Raw genomic sequence first — 17,285 nt, 5'->3', positions numbered from 1 at the left:
CAAAACGTCCGTTAGCATCCCTCCATATGCATTATTTTGACAATGGGAAATGGAATTTAATTTTTTTTCTTCAGTCCACAGCTGTATGTCTCCTCCCACGTGGCCCCTGGGAAAACCTTATTCATAAACGGATAATTCCCAGATAAGTAACTTCTTTGCTGGCTGTTTCCATACAGCTCCACAATAACAAGGCAACTCTTGAACTTGCCACTTCAAGTTCCTGTCGCTTCAATAGTGATGTCATGGAAAGACATTCCCACGTGCTGTTTTTGTTGCCCAGCTAGAGACTGTAAAGGAAATTATGCTCTGTCTCTAGGTTTTAATTTTCCATAAAAAGTCATTCTCATTGCCAGAACTGCCTAAACTGTGAAAGAAAAGTGATTTAATTAGGTCATAGCCATAGTTAGATTTTTAAGTACACTCTTCTGACAGAAAAGTCTTTACAGCACAGCTTCATTGGGTTTAATAATTTATTTTCATCAAACCATTCTTGATGCCTTATGGTGCTGAATAACAACCGAAGGAGGAAGACACAAGAAATACTAACTGCTGTGCGGAAAGTTATCTCTTCAAGTGAACTTTTCTTGTCTTTTTTTTTTTTTTTAACATTTATTTATTTTTGAGAGAGAAAGAGAGAGCACAAGCAGGGGAGGGGCAGAGAGAGAGGGGGACAGAGGATCTGAATGGGGCTGTGTGCTAACAGCAGTGGGCCCAATGCAGGGTGCAAAGTCATGAATTGTGAGATCATGCCCGGAGCTGAAAATGGACTGAGCCACCCAGATGCCCCTCAAATGAGCTTTTCAATGTCACAGCAAGGGGGGTGAGTCTTGGGCTGAAAAAGACAGACTGAATGAGGGAGGCTCCTCTTTCTTGATTCCCTTTCCCCATTCAGGAAGTGTGGAAAGACAGTGACGGGCTCTCCACACCCAACAGATGGATATGATGACAAGAATGATGAGGATGTGGGCGCCTGGGTGGCTTAGTCGGTTAAGCATCTGACTTTCGCTTAGGTCATGATCTTGCGGTTCGTGGGTTCGGGCCCCGCGTCGGGCTCTGTGCTGACTGCCAGCTCAGAGCCTGGAGCCTGTTTCAGTCTGTGACTCCCTCTCTCTCTGACCCTCCCCTACTCACGCTGTCTCTCTCTCTCTCTCTCCTAGAAATAAATAAAACATTAAAAAAAAAAAAAAAGAATGATGAGGATGATAAAGGAAAGGAGGTAACTGTGTCCACTTCAGCAGCATGTATGCTAAATTTAGAACATCACAGAGACGATTAGCATGGCCCTCCACACATGAATGACACACAAATGCATGAAGAGTTCCCCGTTTTTCTGTAACTATGTGAGGTGATGGATGTTACCTCAACTTATTACAGTGATCATCTTGTAATATATACAAATATCAAATCATTATGTTGTGCACCTTAAGCTAATACACTGTTATATGTCAATCATATCTCAATAAAACTGGGCGGTGGGGGGAAGGAGTAATAGTAGCAAGAGTAGGAAGAGGGGGAGAGCTAACACTGTTCAGCATAGACGACCTAGTGAGAGCAAAACATGATGGGCATCATAACTACTCCCAGGATTTCCCATAGTCTCTGTGTGTGTGTGTGTGCACACACACGTGTGTATACACTTGTGCATGCCAGAAATTGAACCTAAGAAGGCTCATTCCTGAACCTGAAAGATGTGTTTACTTGTCCCCTCCTCAAAAGTTTAGTTGTGATTCAAAATTAAGCCTTGAGACTTCTGAAAACTTAAGTGAAGGGTAAAAAATTATGTTATTTAGAAGACATGAGATTTGTGTGATTCCATATTAAAAGACATTAACCTGCTCCTTCCTCTTCAGAAAAAAATTTCTACCAGAAACAGCAAGAATTTTGTCAATGGTCTTGGAGACATTTTAAAATTCCAAACATCAAACTCACACAGCATCTTTTGACAACACTTTTACAAGTTCGTCCTATACATGAAACAGGCTTAATTTTACCTAGTAAACTGACATTGCCAAGACTTCTTCTTGGTTCAATATCTTGGTAATAGGTCAAGAGAAATATCAACATGTCATTGAAACAAGAAAGACATTAGTCTGTGCTCCCAAGATCTGGCAAAACAGAGACAGCTAGTCAAAACTCAGAAAAATTCTTATCCTTTTAAGAAATCTTCATAAGGATAAATCAATTAGAAGCTGAAACTTACCAGTAGAATCTTAGGGAAACACAGTTCAGGATGGCAGTCTGTTACTACACAGGGAGGTGTTGTTATGGAGACAGCTTTGAAGGCTCCCTGGCAATCCGATGTATAATTAAGGCTCCATCACAGAACAGCCAGTAGGGTGGTCTCCATGGGAACCAACAAACACACATTGTCAGGGGCCTAGCAACTGTTCTGAATCAATGACTCTTTATATACGTTTAACAACATTGTGAATGGGGCATCAATTGCTTCTTTTGTTAGACAATGTCTGATTAGGTATGTGTGAGAGACCCTGTTTCGTGCATGCCAAATTTCCAGTAGTGTCTAGAGTAGGCTGCCCACAGCTAAATTCACTTACCTAGAACTAGGGAAATACAAACGATAAATTCAGACTCAGGAAATCACTGGCTAATTTGGCGAAAGAATTAAACCAATGGTTGACAGTGCCAGGAAGGACCAGCCAACTACCGGCACTCACTCTTCTATAGCTGTCTAAATATTATTTGATCCTCTCAGTACATTATTATTATATTTGTTTCCAGATGAGCACACATCTAGAAAGTGGCAGACCTGGGACTCAAAGGTAGGTCAGAAGTAAGTCCTGGTCCAGGTTTATATAACTCTACATAATAATGCTCTTGTGTCTGCGTAGCACGTTATCACGCCCCAGCTACCCTCACACACATTATCTCATATATTCTGCTTTAATCTTGAAACACTGGGGAATTCAGTTCTAGACTTTTTAAATATTGCAACATTTTTTCCCTAGATCTTTGTCTGCTTGCTCCATTTCTGCACCTACCCCCCCACACACTCCAGCTTTGAAGATTTACGTGAGACCATGTCTAGGAAGGTTTCCCCCATCCTCTATCTGGACTGTGGGAGAAAGTATTTCTGAAACAGCAAAGGGAAGGGAAACCCATTATATAAGCATGGATTTTGACTGCCCAAACTCTAACAACTGGGAAAAACATCTCAATTAACTGCTTGTAGCATATTACACATAATCTTCCATGAGAGAAGGCAGACTTTGATGATACGGATGGAAGGTGAGATTGCTGATTCTTACTTTATTCTGATGGGTTCTATTAAGGACTTTTTTTGAGAGACAGAGAAAGTGTGTGAATGCGTGCATACATGTATGCAAGCCGGGGACTGGGGGGCGGAGAAGGGCAGAGAGAGAAAGAGGGAGAGAATCTTAGGCAGACGCCACACTCAGCTTGAAGCTCCACATCGGGCTTGATCTTGAGACCATGAGATCATGACCTGAGCCAAAATCAAGAGTCAGGTGTAACCGACTGAGCCACTCAGGCGCCCCTATTAAGGACTTTTAAAAGCTGGCCAATGCTTTATTAAGTAGGTACTGATAATCAATGATCAGGCTCCTAGCAAGTCATCATTATATATAATCTTACAATTGAATGTACATGTCATCAGGATTTAACCTTAAATATTAGATACATCAACACTGTCAGAGCTCACTTGAGTCATAACATTTCTAATATTTCTGAGCTATTTGATCAAAACCAGAGAGGCTCTTTCCTTGTTCCCCTGAAACCGCATCTCTTGGGAAAGCCTCCTTCCCATTTTTCACTGCCTTCTATGGAGGCTCAGGAAAAACACTGTTTTCTCTAAAGCTACCTCCCATATCCCTTCCATCTCCGACTGAAGTTTGTTTTCCCTATTTCCCTTCCTTCTTCAGCATCTCCAAATCTCTCTGTATACAGCATCTTCTTTTCTAGTTTCAAATATGCCCAAATCCTTCTTTCCTCAGAAAAGAAGTTATCTTTGCTAGATCTGGCTATCCCCCTACCCACCACCAGTCACAATCTCCTTCCAGGATCTGTGTATTCTTGGAGACTTATGATCTACCTTCCACCCCCTCCCACCCTGTCCTTCTAAAACTTTTTCCTCCAAGACCAGTGATGTCCTTGGCCTAGGCTTATCTCAATCCAAATCTCTCTGACCTCTTGAAGGCATTTTGCATTTCCTTTAAACTCTCCCTTAGACTTTGCCACAGAGAACTTTCCCAGCTCTCCTTGGCTATCTCTTCTCTCTCCCATACATTATTGATCTCTGGTATCCATGTGTCCCCAAGCAAAATTTTAGCCCTCCGCTCTGCCCCACCCAAACCTCTCTTGATCCTGTCGTCTATTTCTTCACATTCCCCCCTTTTTTAAATGTTTATTTATTTATTTAGAGACAGGGAAATAGTGCACACATGCATGTATGAGCAGAGGAGGGGCAAACAGAGAGAGGGAGAGAGAGAATCCTAGGCAGGCTTCACTGTCAGAGCAGAGACCAATGCGAGGCTCGATTTCATGAACCTTGAGAACATGACCTGAGCAGAAATCGAGGTGGACACTTAACTGCCTGAGCCACCCAGGACTTCTCTTGATGTTCTTGATTCCAATTCCACTGCTCTAGGTGGAGCCCAAATGGACACACGAAGCCCTGAGCTCTGCTCTCCATTTCACCCCATGTGTCCACACAAAGCAGCTCTCTTTTGATGCTCCCTCACCATACACATCTGTCTAAAGTAGATTTCATCAGCTTCCCTCCCCAAAGATGTTCTTTCATAATCCCCCACCCATTTCTGTCTGTGATGCCATGGATATCTCATGTCCCAAGCCACAAACCTTTGGAGCCACTTGTGAGCTTCCTTATCAGCCATTCCCTGGACGAAAATGACTGTCACACACTCCCTACTGTTCTAAAAGGATCTGAGTCTTTGTTATCTAATTCTTTGATCACATCACATAAAACTGAGATTAAATAATTACAATTTCTCTTCTTCAGATTGTCAGTCAAGTTGACCTCTCACCTTTATTACCATCACTCACTGCCTTGATTCACCTCCCTTCTAAATGCTTGGAACTCATTTCCAACATGACTTGCCTTTAGTTGATCTAGTTGGTCCCATTCAAAAGTTCACAGTGGTCTCTGGTGCATGGCTTTTAGGGCTTCCTAACCTATCTCTTCTGGGCCCGATTTCCCCCACACCCTCACGCTCTCCTCTTCTGGTCAAATTTATTTCCTCATGGTTCCCCATGTGCACATCCTGCCTCAGGGCCCCTGCCACTCATCCCAGAAGGCTGTCCTTCCATTTTCACTTCTCCCAGGCAACCCCGGCTTGCAGGGGCCCGTTCAGTCTCTCCACCGCCTCGGCCCACTTGGAGCTCCCCTTTTCCCAACTCCTGAGGTCAGTACCAGCCCGCTTAGCAACATCCTGTAACAGTCTCACCCTGTCACACTTATCTCCTCCTCTGGATTTTAAGATGCACTTAGCAGGCCCTACACATAATCTAGCCCATTTCCCCCCCGCTCCAGACTCCAAAGGTTTCCCCAATAAATGCTGACTGGTAGAACCATGTCCAAAAAGAAGGCCATTCAAAGAGGGATCACGCACCTTGAAATACGGCACTTTTAATATTACCCAAACTGTAAGAGTCTAGCATACCTTCAAATCCCATGGAATTAACAGTTGTTTCAGGCAGGCAATAAATCATGAAACATTGTCAGGGAAGGGACTGGGGGAGGCAAGTAAGGTACCTAGGGTGCAACATACAAGGAGGCACTCACTATTCTCAGGTGCCAACCTCACACTGAATGGTGGTCCTCATCCCAGCCCTGTGCACATGAAAAATGAGACTCTTAACAATCAAAAAACAAACTAAACCAAATCAAGAGATACATCCAAGGCAAGCTACAGAAAAATCTTTCCCAGGGCCATACAGAACAGACCAAGACTTGGTTTCCTGGTTTACCACTGACTCAGAACAAAATGGCGGCAGCAACTATGGCATTAGCTTAAAGGAAAAAAGCATTCTTATGGAAGCAGCTTTGAAATGGAGAGCAAATCCTGGATTCTAAGGGCCCTAGAGGGCAGCGCTGCTGTCTGGGAATGGATCTTCTCTCCTGGCTCAACCTCAGCATAAACTCACTCTGGCCTCAGTAGCTTCTTCCCAGTGCATGCTGAGAACACCAGTCAGTTTGAAGTTAACAAGGATGAGACAAGGCACTATTCAATGTGGAAAAAATCCTCACATGATCACTTAAACTGCTAGGGAAACCCATTAGCATACTACATCTTCCTTATATGTCTACATATTTCATTGCTTTCCTCTTAAATTCATTTACTTTTTCCTGCATCAGTGCTTTATAAGTGGGAAGGGCTTCCAAGATTTTATGAAGATGAAGTTAGATTTCATACACCCAAATTTATCAAACTGAAAGGAGAAATTTTTAAAAAAGGTTGCTAAAATTTCTGTTATATTTAGCTTTTTAGAATGTTTCTTTTTTAAAAAATGTTTATTTTGAGAGAGAGAGAGAGAGAGAGAGCAAGGGAGGGGCAGAGAGGAGAAAGAGAATCAATCCCAAGCAGGCTAAGCACATTGAGCACAGACCCCAACGAGGGGACTGATCTTATGAATGAGCTCATGACCTGAGCCAAAATCAAGAGTCGGACATTTAACCGACTCAGCCATCCAGGCACCCTGAGAATGTTTCTTAAATTCACAGATAGAAAAACAAGAATAACAGTTGTAACAATATAAAGTGACTTCAAAGGCACGTTTTTCCCACACTGAGCATTCTCAGACCTAAAGAAGATACAAAGATAAGGCCCAAGAGAAGTATGGATGTCTTGGAAGTGATGAAGTTCATGTGACAACTTCTTGGAAAATAATAGAGAATAGATCCTTTGGACCAAGCAAGAAGGTGCCCTCAGTCTCTTCTGAATGACCTTCCTTTCTGAGTATCTTTGAGTTTTTCCACAGAATCCAAATTCTCCTCTGGGGCCAATGGAACATCCTTCTGAGTCATTTTCCGAACATGCTGGCACTTACTAGAGTCACAATGATGTCATGGGGAAATGTTGTATTGCTAAGTACAATTATGTTGTATTTCAAATGTCAGCACATTTTGATGTGTAGGTGGCCCAAAGAATGGGAAAGTTTTATGCCACTGAGGATAACAGAGCTTATTTTCAAACAGAAAAGAAAAAGGAGGAGGTGGGGCGCCTGGGTGGCTTAGTCGGTTAAGCGTCCGACTTTCGCTTAGGTCACGATCTCGCGGTTCGTGGGTTCGAGCCCCGCGTCGGGCTCTGTGCTGACTGCCAGCTCGGAGCCTGGAGCCTGTTTCAGTCTGTGACTCCCTCTCTCTCTGACCCTCCCCTGCTCACGCTGTCTCTGTCCTAGAAATAAATAAAACATTAAAAAAAAAAAAATTAAAAAAAAAAAAAAAAAAAAAAAAAAGAAAAAGGAGGAGGAGGGGAGGGAGAAAGAGAGAGGCTGCTTGATGTACCGAAGCTGGAAGAGATCTTAATGGCTCATCTAATCCAATTTTCAACATTTAAGGAGAATTAGCATTAAACCTTAGCAGCCAATTAAAAATCCTTATATTTTTGAATCAACTACAGAGAAGGCAATGATGAACTTCCCTCCAAATTTAAAAGAAAAATTAAATAAAAAGGAGGCTCATGAAAGTAGTGGCCATACAGGCAAAGACATACACAACAAAAATCTCCTTTCTAATACCCAAAGACAATATTTAAGCACTATTCATTGAGCACTTGGCAGCTTTCAGGGATGGTTTACATGGCATAAGATGCACCCATTGTTAATGTAAAGTTCAATGATTTTTTTTTTTTAAGTAGGCTCCATGCCTAGCACGGAGCCCAATATGGTGCTTAAACTCATGGCCCAGAGATCAAAATCTGAACTGATATCAAGTGTGGGACACCCCAAAAATTCAATAACTTTTTAAAAATGTTTATTTTTAGTTATTTTTTGAGAGAGAGAGAGCAAGAGAGAGAGCGCACATGAGGGAGAGAGGGACAGAGGGAGAAAGGGAGAGAGAGAATCCCAAGCAGGCTTCACACTCAGCGCTGAGCCCAAAACGGGGCTCGATCTCACAATTGTGAGATCACAACCTCAGCTGAAATCAAGAGTCAGATGCTTAACCTACTGAGCCAGCCAGGCACCCCAAAAATTCAAAGATTTTTTTTTAATGAACACATTTAATAAATTGATTTTATGATGGTGCAACCATCACCACAACCCAGTTTTAGAACATTTCTATGAACTAAAAGAACTTCCTTAGGCCTATTTGTAGTCAATCTCTGCTCTAAGAAACCATCACTATGCTTTCTGTCTCTATAAATTTGCCCTTTTAGGAAATTTCAAATAAATGGAATCATACTCCATGTATTTTTGTGCACTGGCTTCTTTCACTTAGTGCAACATTTCTGAGATTCATTCATGTTGTAGCAATGAAGGAATAGCCCATTCCATTTTATTGCCAAATAGTATTCCATGTGATCAGCACATCTTGTTTATACATTCACCAACTGATGGACATTTAGATTTTGTCCAGTTTGGGGCTATTATGAATAACACTACTCTGAGTGTTTGTGTTAAAGTCTTTTTGTTTTCATTTCTCTTGGGTAGGGTTCTAGGAACACAATTGCTGAGTTACACAGTCAGTTTATGCTTAGCATTTTAAGAAACTAGCAAAACAGTTTTCTAAAGTGGCTATACCATTTTACATTCCTACCAGTAATTTATGAGGGTGACAGTTTCTCCACATCCTCATCAGCTCTTGACACTGTCTGTATTTTTTATTATCACTAAGCCATCTTAGTGAGTGGGTGGCAATATCTCATCATGGCTTTAATTTGCATTTTCCTAATGGCTAATGACACTGAGTTCTTTTTTAAGCACTTCACGAACCATTCATGTATCTTTGGTGAAATGTATGTCTATTCACATCTCTTTTTTCTTTTTTTTAAATTTTTTATTTAAATTCTACTTAGTTAACATACAGTGTAATATTGGTTTTTGGAGTACAACACAGTGAATCAACACTTCCATATCAGCTGCTACTCATCACAAGTGCTCTTCTTAATTCCCATCACCTGTTTCACCCATCGCCTTCCACCTCTGCCCTGGTCACGAGTGTGTTCTCTACAGTTAAGAGTCTGTTTCTTGGTTTGCTTCTCTCTGTTTCTTTATTTTTTCCTTTTTCTTGTTTGTTTTGTTTCTTAAATTTCACATATGAGTGAAACCATATGGTATCTGTCTTTCCCTGACTGGTTTATTTCTCTTATTAGCATTATACTCTCTAGCTCAATCCACATCATTGCCAAGTGGGAAGATATCATTCTTTTTATGGCTGAGTAATATTCTATTATATACATATCTATATATTCACACCTTTTAACCATTTTTTAGTTGGGTTGTTTGTAGTCTCACTGAAGTGTAAGAATTCTTTATATATATTCTAGAAACAAGTCGTTAATCAGATATATAATTTGAAAATACTCTCTCCTAGGCTGTGGCTTTTCATTTTCTTAACAGTGTCTTTTGACCATTAACTTGAATTGCAAAGTATATTAATTTAAATGAAATCTAAGTCCGGGGCACCTGTATGGCTCATTTAAGTGTCCGACTCCTCATCTCAGCTCAGGTATTGAATTCAGTCAGAGTCTGGATTCAAGCCCTGCGTTGGGCTGCACACTGGGTATGAAGCTTTTTTTTTTTTTAATAAGTCAAATTTATCAATTACTTGATGGCTTATGTTTTGATGTCGTATCTGAGAACTCTTTGCTTAAACCAAGGTTGGTAAGATTCCTTCCTGCGTTTTATTCTAAGAATTTTCTAGTTTTAGCTCCTACATTTAAGTTGATCTATGATCCATGGTTGAGTTGATGATGGGAGACAAGGATCTAAGTTGTTTTGTTGTTTTTGTTTTTTGTTGGCATACCTGGTTTTTCCAGCACCATTTGTTGAAAAGAAAACCCTTTCCCTGTTCAATTGCCTTGGCACCTTTATTGAAAGTCAATAGACCATAAATGCCTATCCTTATGCCAATGCCCTTAATGTCTTGATTATTCTAGCTTTATAAGGTTTTTAAATTATGTAGTTTAAATCCCCTAACTTTTTCTTTTTAAAGTTTATTTATTTATTCTGAGAGAGAGTGTGAGTAAGGGAGGGACAGAGGTTGCAGGGGGAGAATCCCAAGTAGGCTCTGCACTGTCAGCGTAGAGACCCACCTGGGGCTTGAACTCAGGAACCCAAACCGTGAGATCGTGATCTGAGCTGAAATAGAGTTGGATGCCCAAGTGACTGAGCCACCCAGGTACCCTGTTTTTCTTTTTCAAAATTGTTTTGGCTATTGAATTTCCAAAGAAACTGATCCAAATAGGATCAGTTTGTGAATTTGTACAAAGCGTTTGCTGGGATTTTGACAGGGACTACATTAAATCTATGATCAATTTAGGAAGAATTTCCATCTTAACATAGAGTCTTTCCATTTATTGAAACCTTCTTAAATTTCTCTCAGAGAGATTTTACAGCTTTCAGTCTTGAACTGCTTTGCTAAGTTCCTAAGTATTTTTAAATGATATTATAATGAAATTATTTTCTTAATTTCATTTTTATGAACATGACTGTTGATTACTAATATATAAAACTATGACTGATTTTTGTACATTGATCTTGTATGCTGAGACCTTGATAAATTGTTTATCAGTTCAATTAATGTTTTTATAGATAAAACATTTTTTAGATATCTTAGGATTTTCTACATATAGAATAAATGTCATCTGTGAATATAGACCATTTAATTTCTTCCTTTCTAATTTAGATGCCGCTCCCCTTTTATTTTCTTTGGTCTTATTGTACTGCCGGATAGAAGTGGTGGGCACAAATATTCTAGTGCTGTTCCCAATCTTAGGGAGAAAGCATTCAGTCTTTCACCGTTAAGTATAATGTTCACCATAGGTTTTTCACATGTGCCTTGTATCAGGTTAAGAAGATTCTCTTCTATTGCTAGTTTGTTGGGAGTTGGTTTTGTTTTGTTTTGTTTTATCATGAAGGGATGTTGGATTTTTGTCAAATCATTTTCCTACAACTATTGACATGGCTCTTTATTCTTTATTCTGTACATATAATGTATTATAGTACTTTCCAATTGTTAAACCAACTTTGCATTCCTGATGAATCTCACTCCTGATGAATCTCTTGATTCTGCTATACAATTCTTTTGATGCCACCAGATTTGGTTTGCTACTGTTTTGTTAAAGATCTGTGTTCATGGAGAATATTGGTCTACAGTTTTCATATGATTTTATTTTGTCTGACTTTAGTATCAGGGTAACTCATAGAATAAGTTGGGAGTTATTCTCTTTCCTCAGCTCTCTAAAAGAATTTGTAAAGAAAAAATATTTTATTTAAAAATATTTGATAGAATTTATCAGCAAAGCTCATTGGGCTGAGCTTTTCTTTGTATAAAGATTTTTAATTACTACTTACACTTATTTACTTACTATGAGTTTATTCAGATTTTCTATTTATTCTTGAGTCAATTTTCTTAATTCATCCATTTCTGGGAATTTGTCCATTTCCTCTAAATTGTCTAATTTGCTGGCATAATATGAATAGTTATTCATAATATATAATCCTTTTAGTTTATACTGAATCAGTAGTGATGATTTCATTTCTAATTTGGTAAGTTGTATCTTTCTTATTTTCGTAGTCCAGCTAGAAAATAAATACTTTTATTTTCCCTTGTGACTTCTTCTTTGCCTCATGTGCTATTTAGAAGTATGTTATTTAATTTCCAAATAAATGTTTTTTTCTAGATTTTTTTCTGTTGTAAATTTCTTTTCTTTCTTTGTTTTTTTTTTTAACTTGAGAAAGAGAAAGTATGAGTTGGGGAGAGGGGCAGAGGAAGAGAGAGAGAATCTTCAGCAAGCTTCATGTTCAGCACAGAACCAGACATAGGGCTGGATCCCACAACACTGGGTTCATGACTGTGGCCGAAATCAAGAGTCGGTCGCTCAGCAAACTGAGTCACCCAGGTGCTCTGTTGTAAATTTCTAATTTAGCTCTGCTGTGGTCAGAGAACATCCTTTAAATGAGTTCAATTTTTTTAAATTTACTAAGACTTGTTCTGTGACCCAGCACAGTGTTTATCATAAAGAATGTTCCATGTATGTTTGAGAAGAATGTTTTCTGCAATCAATGGATGGAGTGTCCCATTATCAGTTATGACAAGTTGGTGGACAGTATTGTTCAAGTCATCTGTACCTTCTACACCCTTGCTTTTCTATCTAATTGTTCTATGAACTTTTGAGAATGTAATATTGGAATCTCCAACTATTACTGTTGATTATTTCTCCTTTCTCTTCTGTCACTTTTTGCTTCATACGTTTTGGGCTGCTGTTGTTAGGTGTGTATACATTTATCATTGTCATATCTTTCTAATGTATTAATCCTTTTATCATTAATAAATATCTTTGTTTTTCCCTAATAATATTTCCTGTCATAAAGTCTATTTTGTCTGATTTTAATATAGTCACTCCAGCTAGCAAACTACTGCTTGCATGATGATTTTTTTTATGCTTTTACTTTCATCCTATTTGTGTCTTGAAATCTAAGGTGTGTCCTCTGTAGACAGCATATAGGCAGGTCTTGCTTTTTTATCCAGTCTGGAATCATTTACTTTTTGAGTTGGGTATTTAGTCTGTTCACATTTAATATAATTATTGATACAGCTGCTAGCAATAAATCTTTAGTCTTTATCTGGGAATGGCTTTATTTCTCATTCATCTTTGAAGGACAGCTTAGCTGTACACAGAATTCCTGGTTGATAGATTTTTCTCTCAGTAGGAATATGCTGTCTTATTGCCTTCTGACTTCCACTGTTTTTGATGAGAAGTCATCTGTTGATTGTATTTTTTTCTACACCGCTTTCATCTTCTTCTGGAACTCTTACAACATATATATTGATATGCTTGGTGTTGTCCCACAGGTCTCTGAGCCTCTGTTTCTATTTCTTCAATTATTAAACAATCTTTGTTCTTTAGATTGAATAATTTCTTTTGCCTCACCATTCAGTTCACTTATTTTTCCTTCTGCCCTTTAAGTCTGTTACTCAGCACCTCTAGAGAACTGCTCATTTCATTTAAGTTATTGTACTTCTCAACTCCAGAATTTCCACTTGGTTTTTTGTTTTCTAAATCATCTCTCTTTATTGAGATTCTTTATTCATTGAGTCTTTCTTTTAATTCTTCAAATATGGTTTCCTAAGGGTATTATAGCTGCTTTGCAGTCTTTTTCTACGAAGTCCTACATCTGAGGACAGACACAGACACAGTTCCTATTAAGTGCCTTTTTCCTGTGTATGGATCATGTTTTCTTGTTTTTTTGAATGTCCCTAAATTTTTTGTTGAATGTTGGACATTTTAGATCACATATGGTAGCAACCTGAATTCTGACTTTTTCCCAGAGCACTGTTGTTGGTATTGTTGTTTTGCTTATATAGTAATTTGCCTGGACTAAGTCTACAAGATCAGTCTTCTACATAAGGTACAGTTGCTGGTGTCCTTACTCAATTTTTGTCTTTTTTTTATTTTTAAGCTTTTTCTGGCTTTCTAGAAGTCATCCTCATGTCTGCGTCGCTTAGCAAAGACTAGTCAGAGGTTTTGCTCAAACACCTTCATCCAGAAAGGCTTCTCCTCTCTGCTTCTGTGTGTGGACTGGGGAGTACATTCAAACTTCAGGCTGAAGGTTTTCATGTTTGCCCCAGGTCTACTTTCTGCTGCTCTGTCTCATCTCCTCTGTGTGCACGCAGGCCTAGCTGGCCAGGGACATGTGGGTATTTTGGGCACACTCCATCTCTGCTACTCATGCACACAGACTCCGGTCAATCTGGGACACCTAGAGAGCTATCAGGCCCCTGATGGCTGTCTCACCTCCCCGAACTACCTAATAAGTCCCCAGCTAGACCACTGGTCCATTGCTTGCCCTAAAGAGGACTGTAAACTCAAGATAGTGGAGCTACTGGCTCTTCCTACTGATTTACCATGGCTGTGACCACTTTAACTAAAAATACTCCAAATAGAATATTCTGGAAGTGGCAGCAAAGCTGGCTGATTTTCACAGCCTGCCCTGCTCTGGTTGAAATAACACACTGACAGAGCTGGGGAGGAGGGAATGGGAGCAACCTGAGGTAAGAACGTCATAGGCTCACGCTGTTCCTACCAAAAGTTTAACAGTTTTCATGAACAAATGTTTGCTTCCCAGTTTGTTGCATGGCTTTGGTCAATTTTTAGAGAGCTGAAATGGATATTTTTGAAAATCTTTTTCCAGTTTCCAATTACTTTTTGGGAGGAGGATTTGTCCACCTCCTCATTCTGTCATGCTAGAAGTCAGTATCTCAGCCACTCTTTACATTTTGCTGTAATTAGAAGTATTAATGCTGTTAAAAAGCAGAGCTATACAAGTGAAAATATTGCTGTGAAATGTTGTTTTCAAAGAAAAATGTTTGTTTTTGTTTTCTGGGGGGGAAAATCAACCAACAAACATAAAGATGAGAGAAGATCTCAGCTTAAATGATTATTTCATTAGGTTAAGTTAAGAAACCTCATTTCTCAGGGGCACTTGGGTGGCTCAGTTGGCTACGTGTCTGACTTTGGCTCAGGTCATGATCTCACGATTCATGAGTTATAGTCCCACATTGGGCTCTGTGCTGACAGTTCAAAGCCTGGAGCCTGCTATAGATTTTGCCTCTGTCTCTCTGCCCATCACACTCTGTGTTTCTCTCTCTCTCACACATATAAATCAACATTAAAACAATAAAAAAAAAAAAAAAAGAAATCTCATTTCTCAGAAACAACACACCTAGGGCCCTACAGCTTGACTCTTTCACAGACATGAGAGAAATGAATGACATGCTCCACTAGAATATGCTTAGTCCCAAAGCATCTCAGTCACCACTGAGCAACCCCCAGCTGCTTTTTCTGTTTCTTTCTTCCCCATTTCTCTATCGTATGCCTCAACCATAGTCATGAGATACGCAACGGACATTCCTATAATACTCTGTTGTTTGAAGATTCCATCAAAGTCCTCCCACCTGGCCATCTGTCTGTCTTCCTTTCTCTATCACCCCTGACAGACTGAGACCTGTCAGGCAAGTCACTTGGGCTCTGGACACTGTGACACCCCCCAAGGAAGGAAGAGAAAACCTGCATCCAGGAATCCAGTCTTGTAGACCTGGAGAAGACTGAGAGATNGGGGGGGGGGGGGGGGGGGGGGGGGGGGGGGGGGCAAAGCCTCTCATGTTCAGATGGGGAAATGAAGGCTTAGGGGAGTTAAGGGGATTAGCCCTTCCAGGAGTGTGATAAAGATTATGTCATGCTGATAAAATAGGCAGAAGACCTCAGAAATCGTTACTGGAATGAGTGAGGGATCAGGCTCAAGGCCAATGACTAGAAATGATTTCAGGAAGATCACATGCTTCAAGAACACTGGACATGAAGGCTCCTAAGGTTTATTTTTCCCACTCCTTCCCTCTTTCTTACCTTAGCAAAGAAAATCCAGGCTGCACACTGCCCTGGGGCCATAAGGCTTTTAAGCTTCACTGTGCTGAGCATGAGAAAAAATCCTAAAATTCCACTGGAAGGAGAAAATATTCTTTTGTTAGTGAGGCTTGTCTTCCTTTAGCCAATAGCTATTTTCTGTCACATTTTACCAGCCAGTTTCTAATTATTACAGAACCTCTATCTCATCTGTGCTTTCTAGTGATCTCTGGATAAAAATATCAAATATTTAAAAAACCATAAAAATAATTTTATGAGCTATGATAAGAGTGTTTCACTGGGTGGGGGCAAGAGGGGAGGGAGTGTAGAAACTTGGGAAATCTCTGGCTAAATCATGAAAGAAAAAAAACGTGGAGGACAATACCTCCCGCTCCCTCCCATATTATTTCTGGAGCTTAGTGCTTGCCAAGGTAGAGCTTCCATTTTTTTTTTTTCCCAAGCAGAACAAACTGCCAGAAAAAGACTACCACAGTAAAACTCACCATATGGGAACAGAGGGTCTGGATCAGCTCCTGGGTTCAAGGTAAGAATCTAAAGGGGAGGACTGGGTCCAGTAGCAGAAGTCCTGCCCCCCCCCCCCCAACCAGGCTGAGCTACACAGAAGCTATGCTTTGGGAATGATGCCCAAACCCATCTGTGTGACCTGAGAGACCACATCTTATGGGACACCTAGGGGTCTGCGGCAGCCTAGCAGTGGACAGGTTAAGTAGTGGCTTCCACTGGATTCCTTTTTCTGTTTTTAATTTTTTAAAATGCTTTATTTATTTTTGAGAGAGAGAGAGAGATAGAATGGGAAGCAGGCTTCAGGCTCTGAGCTGTCAGCACAGAGCCCTATGTGGGGCTCGAACCCATGAACCGTGAGATCATGACCTGAGCCAAAGCCGGCCGCTTAACCAACTGAGCCACCCAGGCACCTCCACTGCCATTTTTTAAAACATCACGGTGTGGCCAAGGATAAAGCAAAGGGCACTCCAAACAGAATGGTCACTCTTCCTTGCATTTGGAAGCAGGGCAATTAGAGAAGAGAGACTCCATGATAGAGGCTGACTTCCTGTAACTATATCAAGTGGGGGCTTGAATGTGACTTTTATTAGAAATTGAAAAGCAAGAGATATGACCGCAGTGCTACCCCAACTAGAGAACCAGGTCATACGAGCTGTACCTCATTTGTACCTCCAGGGCCCAGGTGCCACCCTGCCATCTGTGTGGTGTGTGACTCCAACATAGACCAGGAGCTCTGAGAGGGCAGGGCCCAATCTTGGACTTCTCTGATTTCCCCAACAGAGCCAAACATGGTATCTTGGTCATCGTAGGTATTCCATAAATGTTTGACAGTTTACTGGCTGGATTGAATTAAACACGGATAAGGCCAAATTTCACAGAAACGTGTGCCTTCACATCATTAGATTAGTTTACAGCCGCATTCTTGGGGCAGGACCAAGGATAGGGATGAAGGTTCCCTTGTGTATATTTCAGCCTGTTGGACTCTGATGACCTGCAAAGTTTGCTCAGATTCGCATCTGCAGTCACGGGAGGCTGGGCAGCTATGGATGAAGACAGTCAGTCATTCACACCCGAAAGGCAAGGAAGCCTAGTGGGTAAGCAGCCGGCTGGAAATGGAGTGACCTGGGCTGTGCCCACTGACCCTCTTAACCTTGACCAAATCTCTCTGTTGATCTTTTTTTCTTGCCTCAGGTTCTTGCC

General features: G+C 40.4%; 1 protein-coding gene and 1 non-coding gene across 7 annotated transcripts in view; one reads left to right on the top strand and one right to left on the bottom strand.

Moving 5' to 3' along the window:
- TMEM241 (transmembrane protein 241) overlaps positions 1-17,285 on the bottom strand; it is a 119,749-nt gene that overhangs the window by 29,835 nt on the left and 72,629 nt on the right. For 4 of the 6 annotated variants that reach the window (XR_005525597.1, XM_039217637.1, XM_039217649.1 and 1 more), the window contains one exon: positions 15,564-15,657. Coding sequence is in view for 4 of the 6 variants with exons in the window: in XM_039217637.1 (XP_039073568.1) it covers positions 15,564-15,657 (94 nt within the window). In the remaining 2 variants the exon portion in view is untranslated. Of the gene's footprint in view, positions 1-2,200; positions 2,342-15,563; positions 15,658-17,285 lie in introns of those variants that run through there. The other 2 variants (XR_005525601.1, XM_039217666.1) reach the window with 2 other exon arrangements.
- Positions 1,223-1,330, top strand: LOC120221248. Its single transcript, XR_005525768.1, has one exon. It is a non-coding gene; the product is annotated as a U6 spliceosomal RNA (small nuclear RNA).

This window comes from Hyaena hyaena, unplaced genomic scaffold, assembly GCF_003009895.1.
Source record: "Hyaena hyaena isolate Hyena2069 unplaced genomic scaffold, ASM300989v1 scaffold_14, whole genome shotgun sequence".
Lineage (NCBI taxonomy): Eukaryota > Metazoa > Chordata > Mammalia > Carnivora > Hyaenidae > Hyaena > Hyaena hyaena.
The sequence above is the reverse complement of the archived record's forward strand: the minus strand, read 5'-3'. Positions and strand labels throughout refer to the sequence as shown.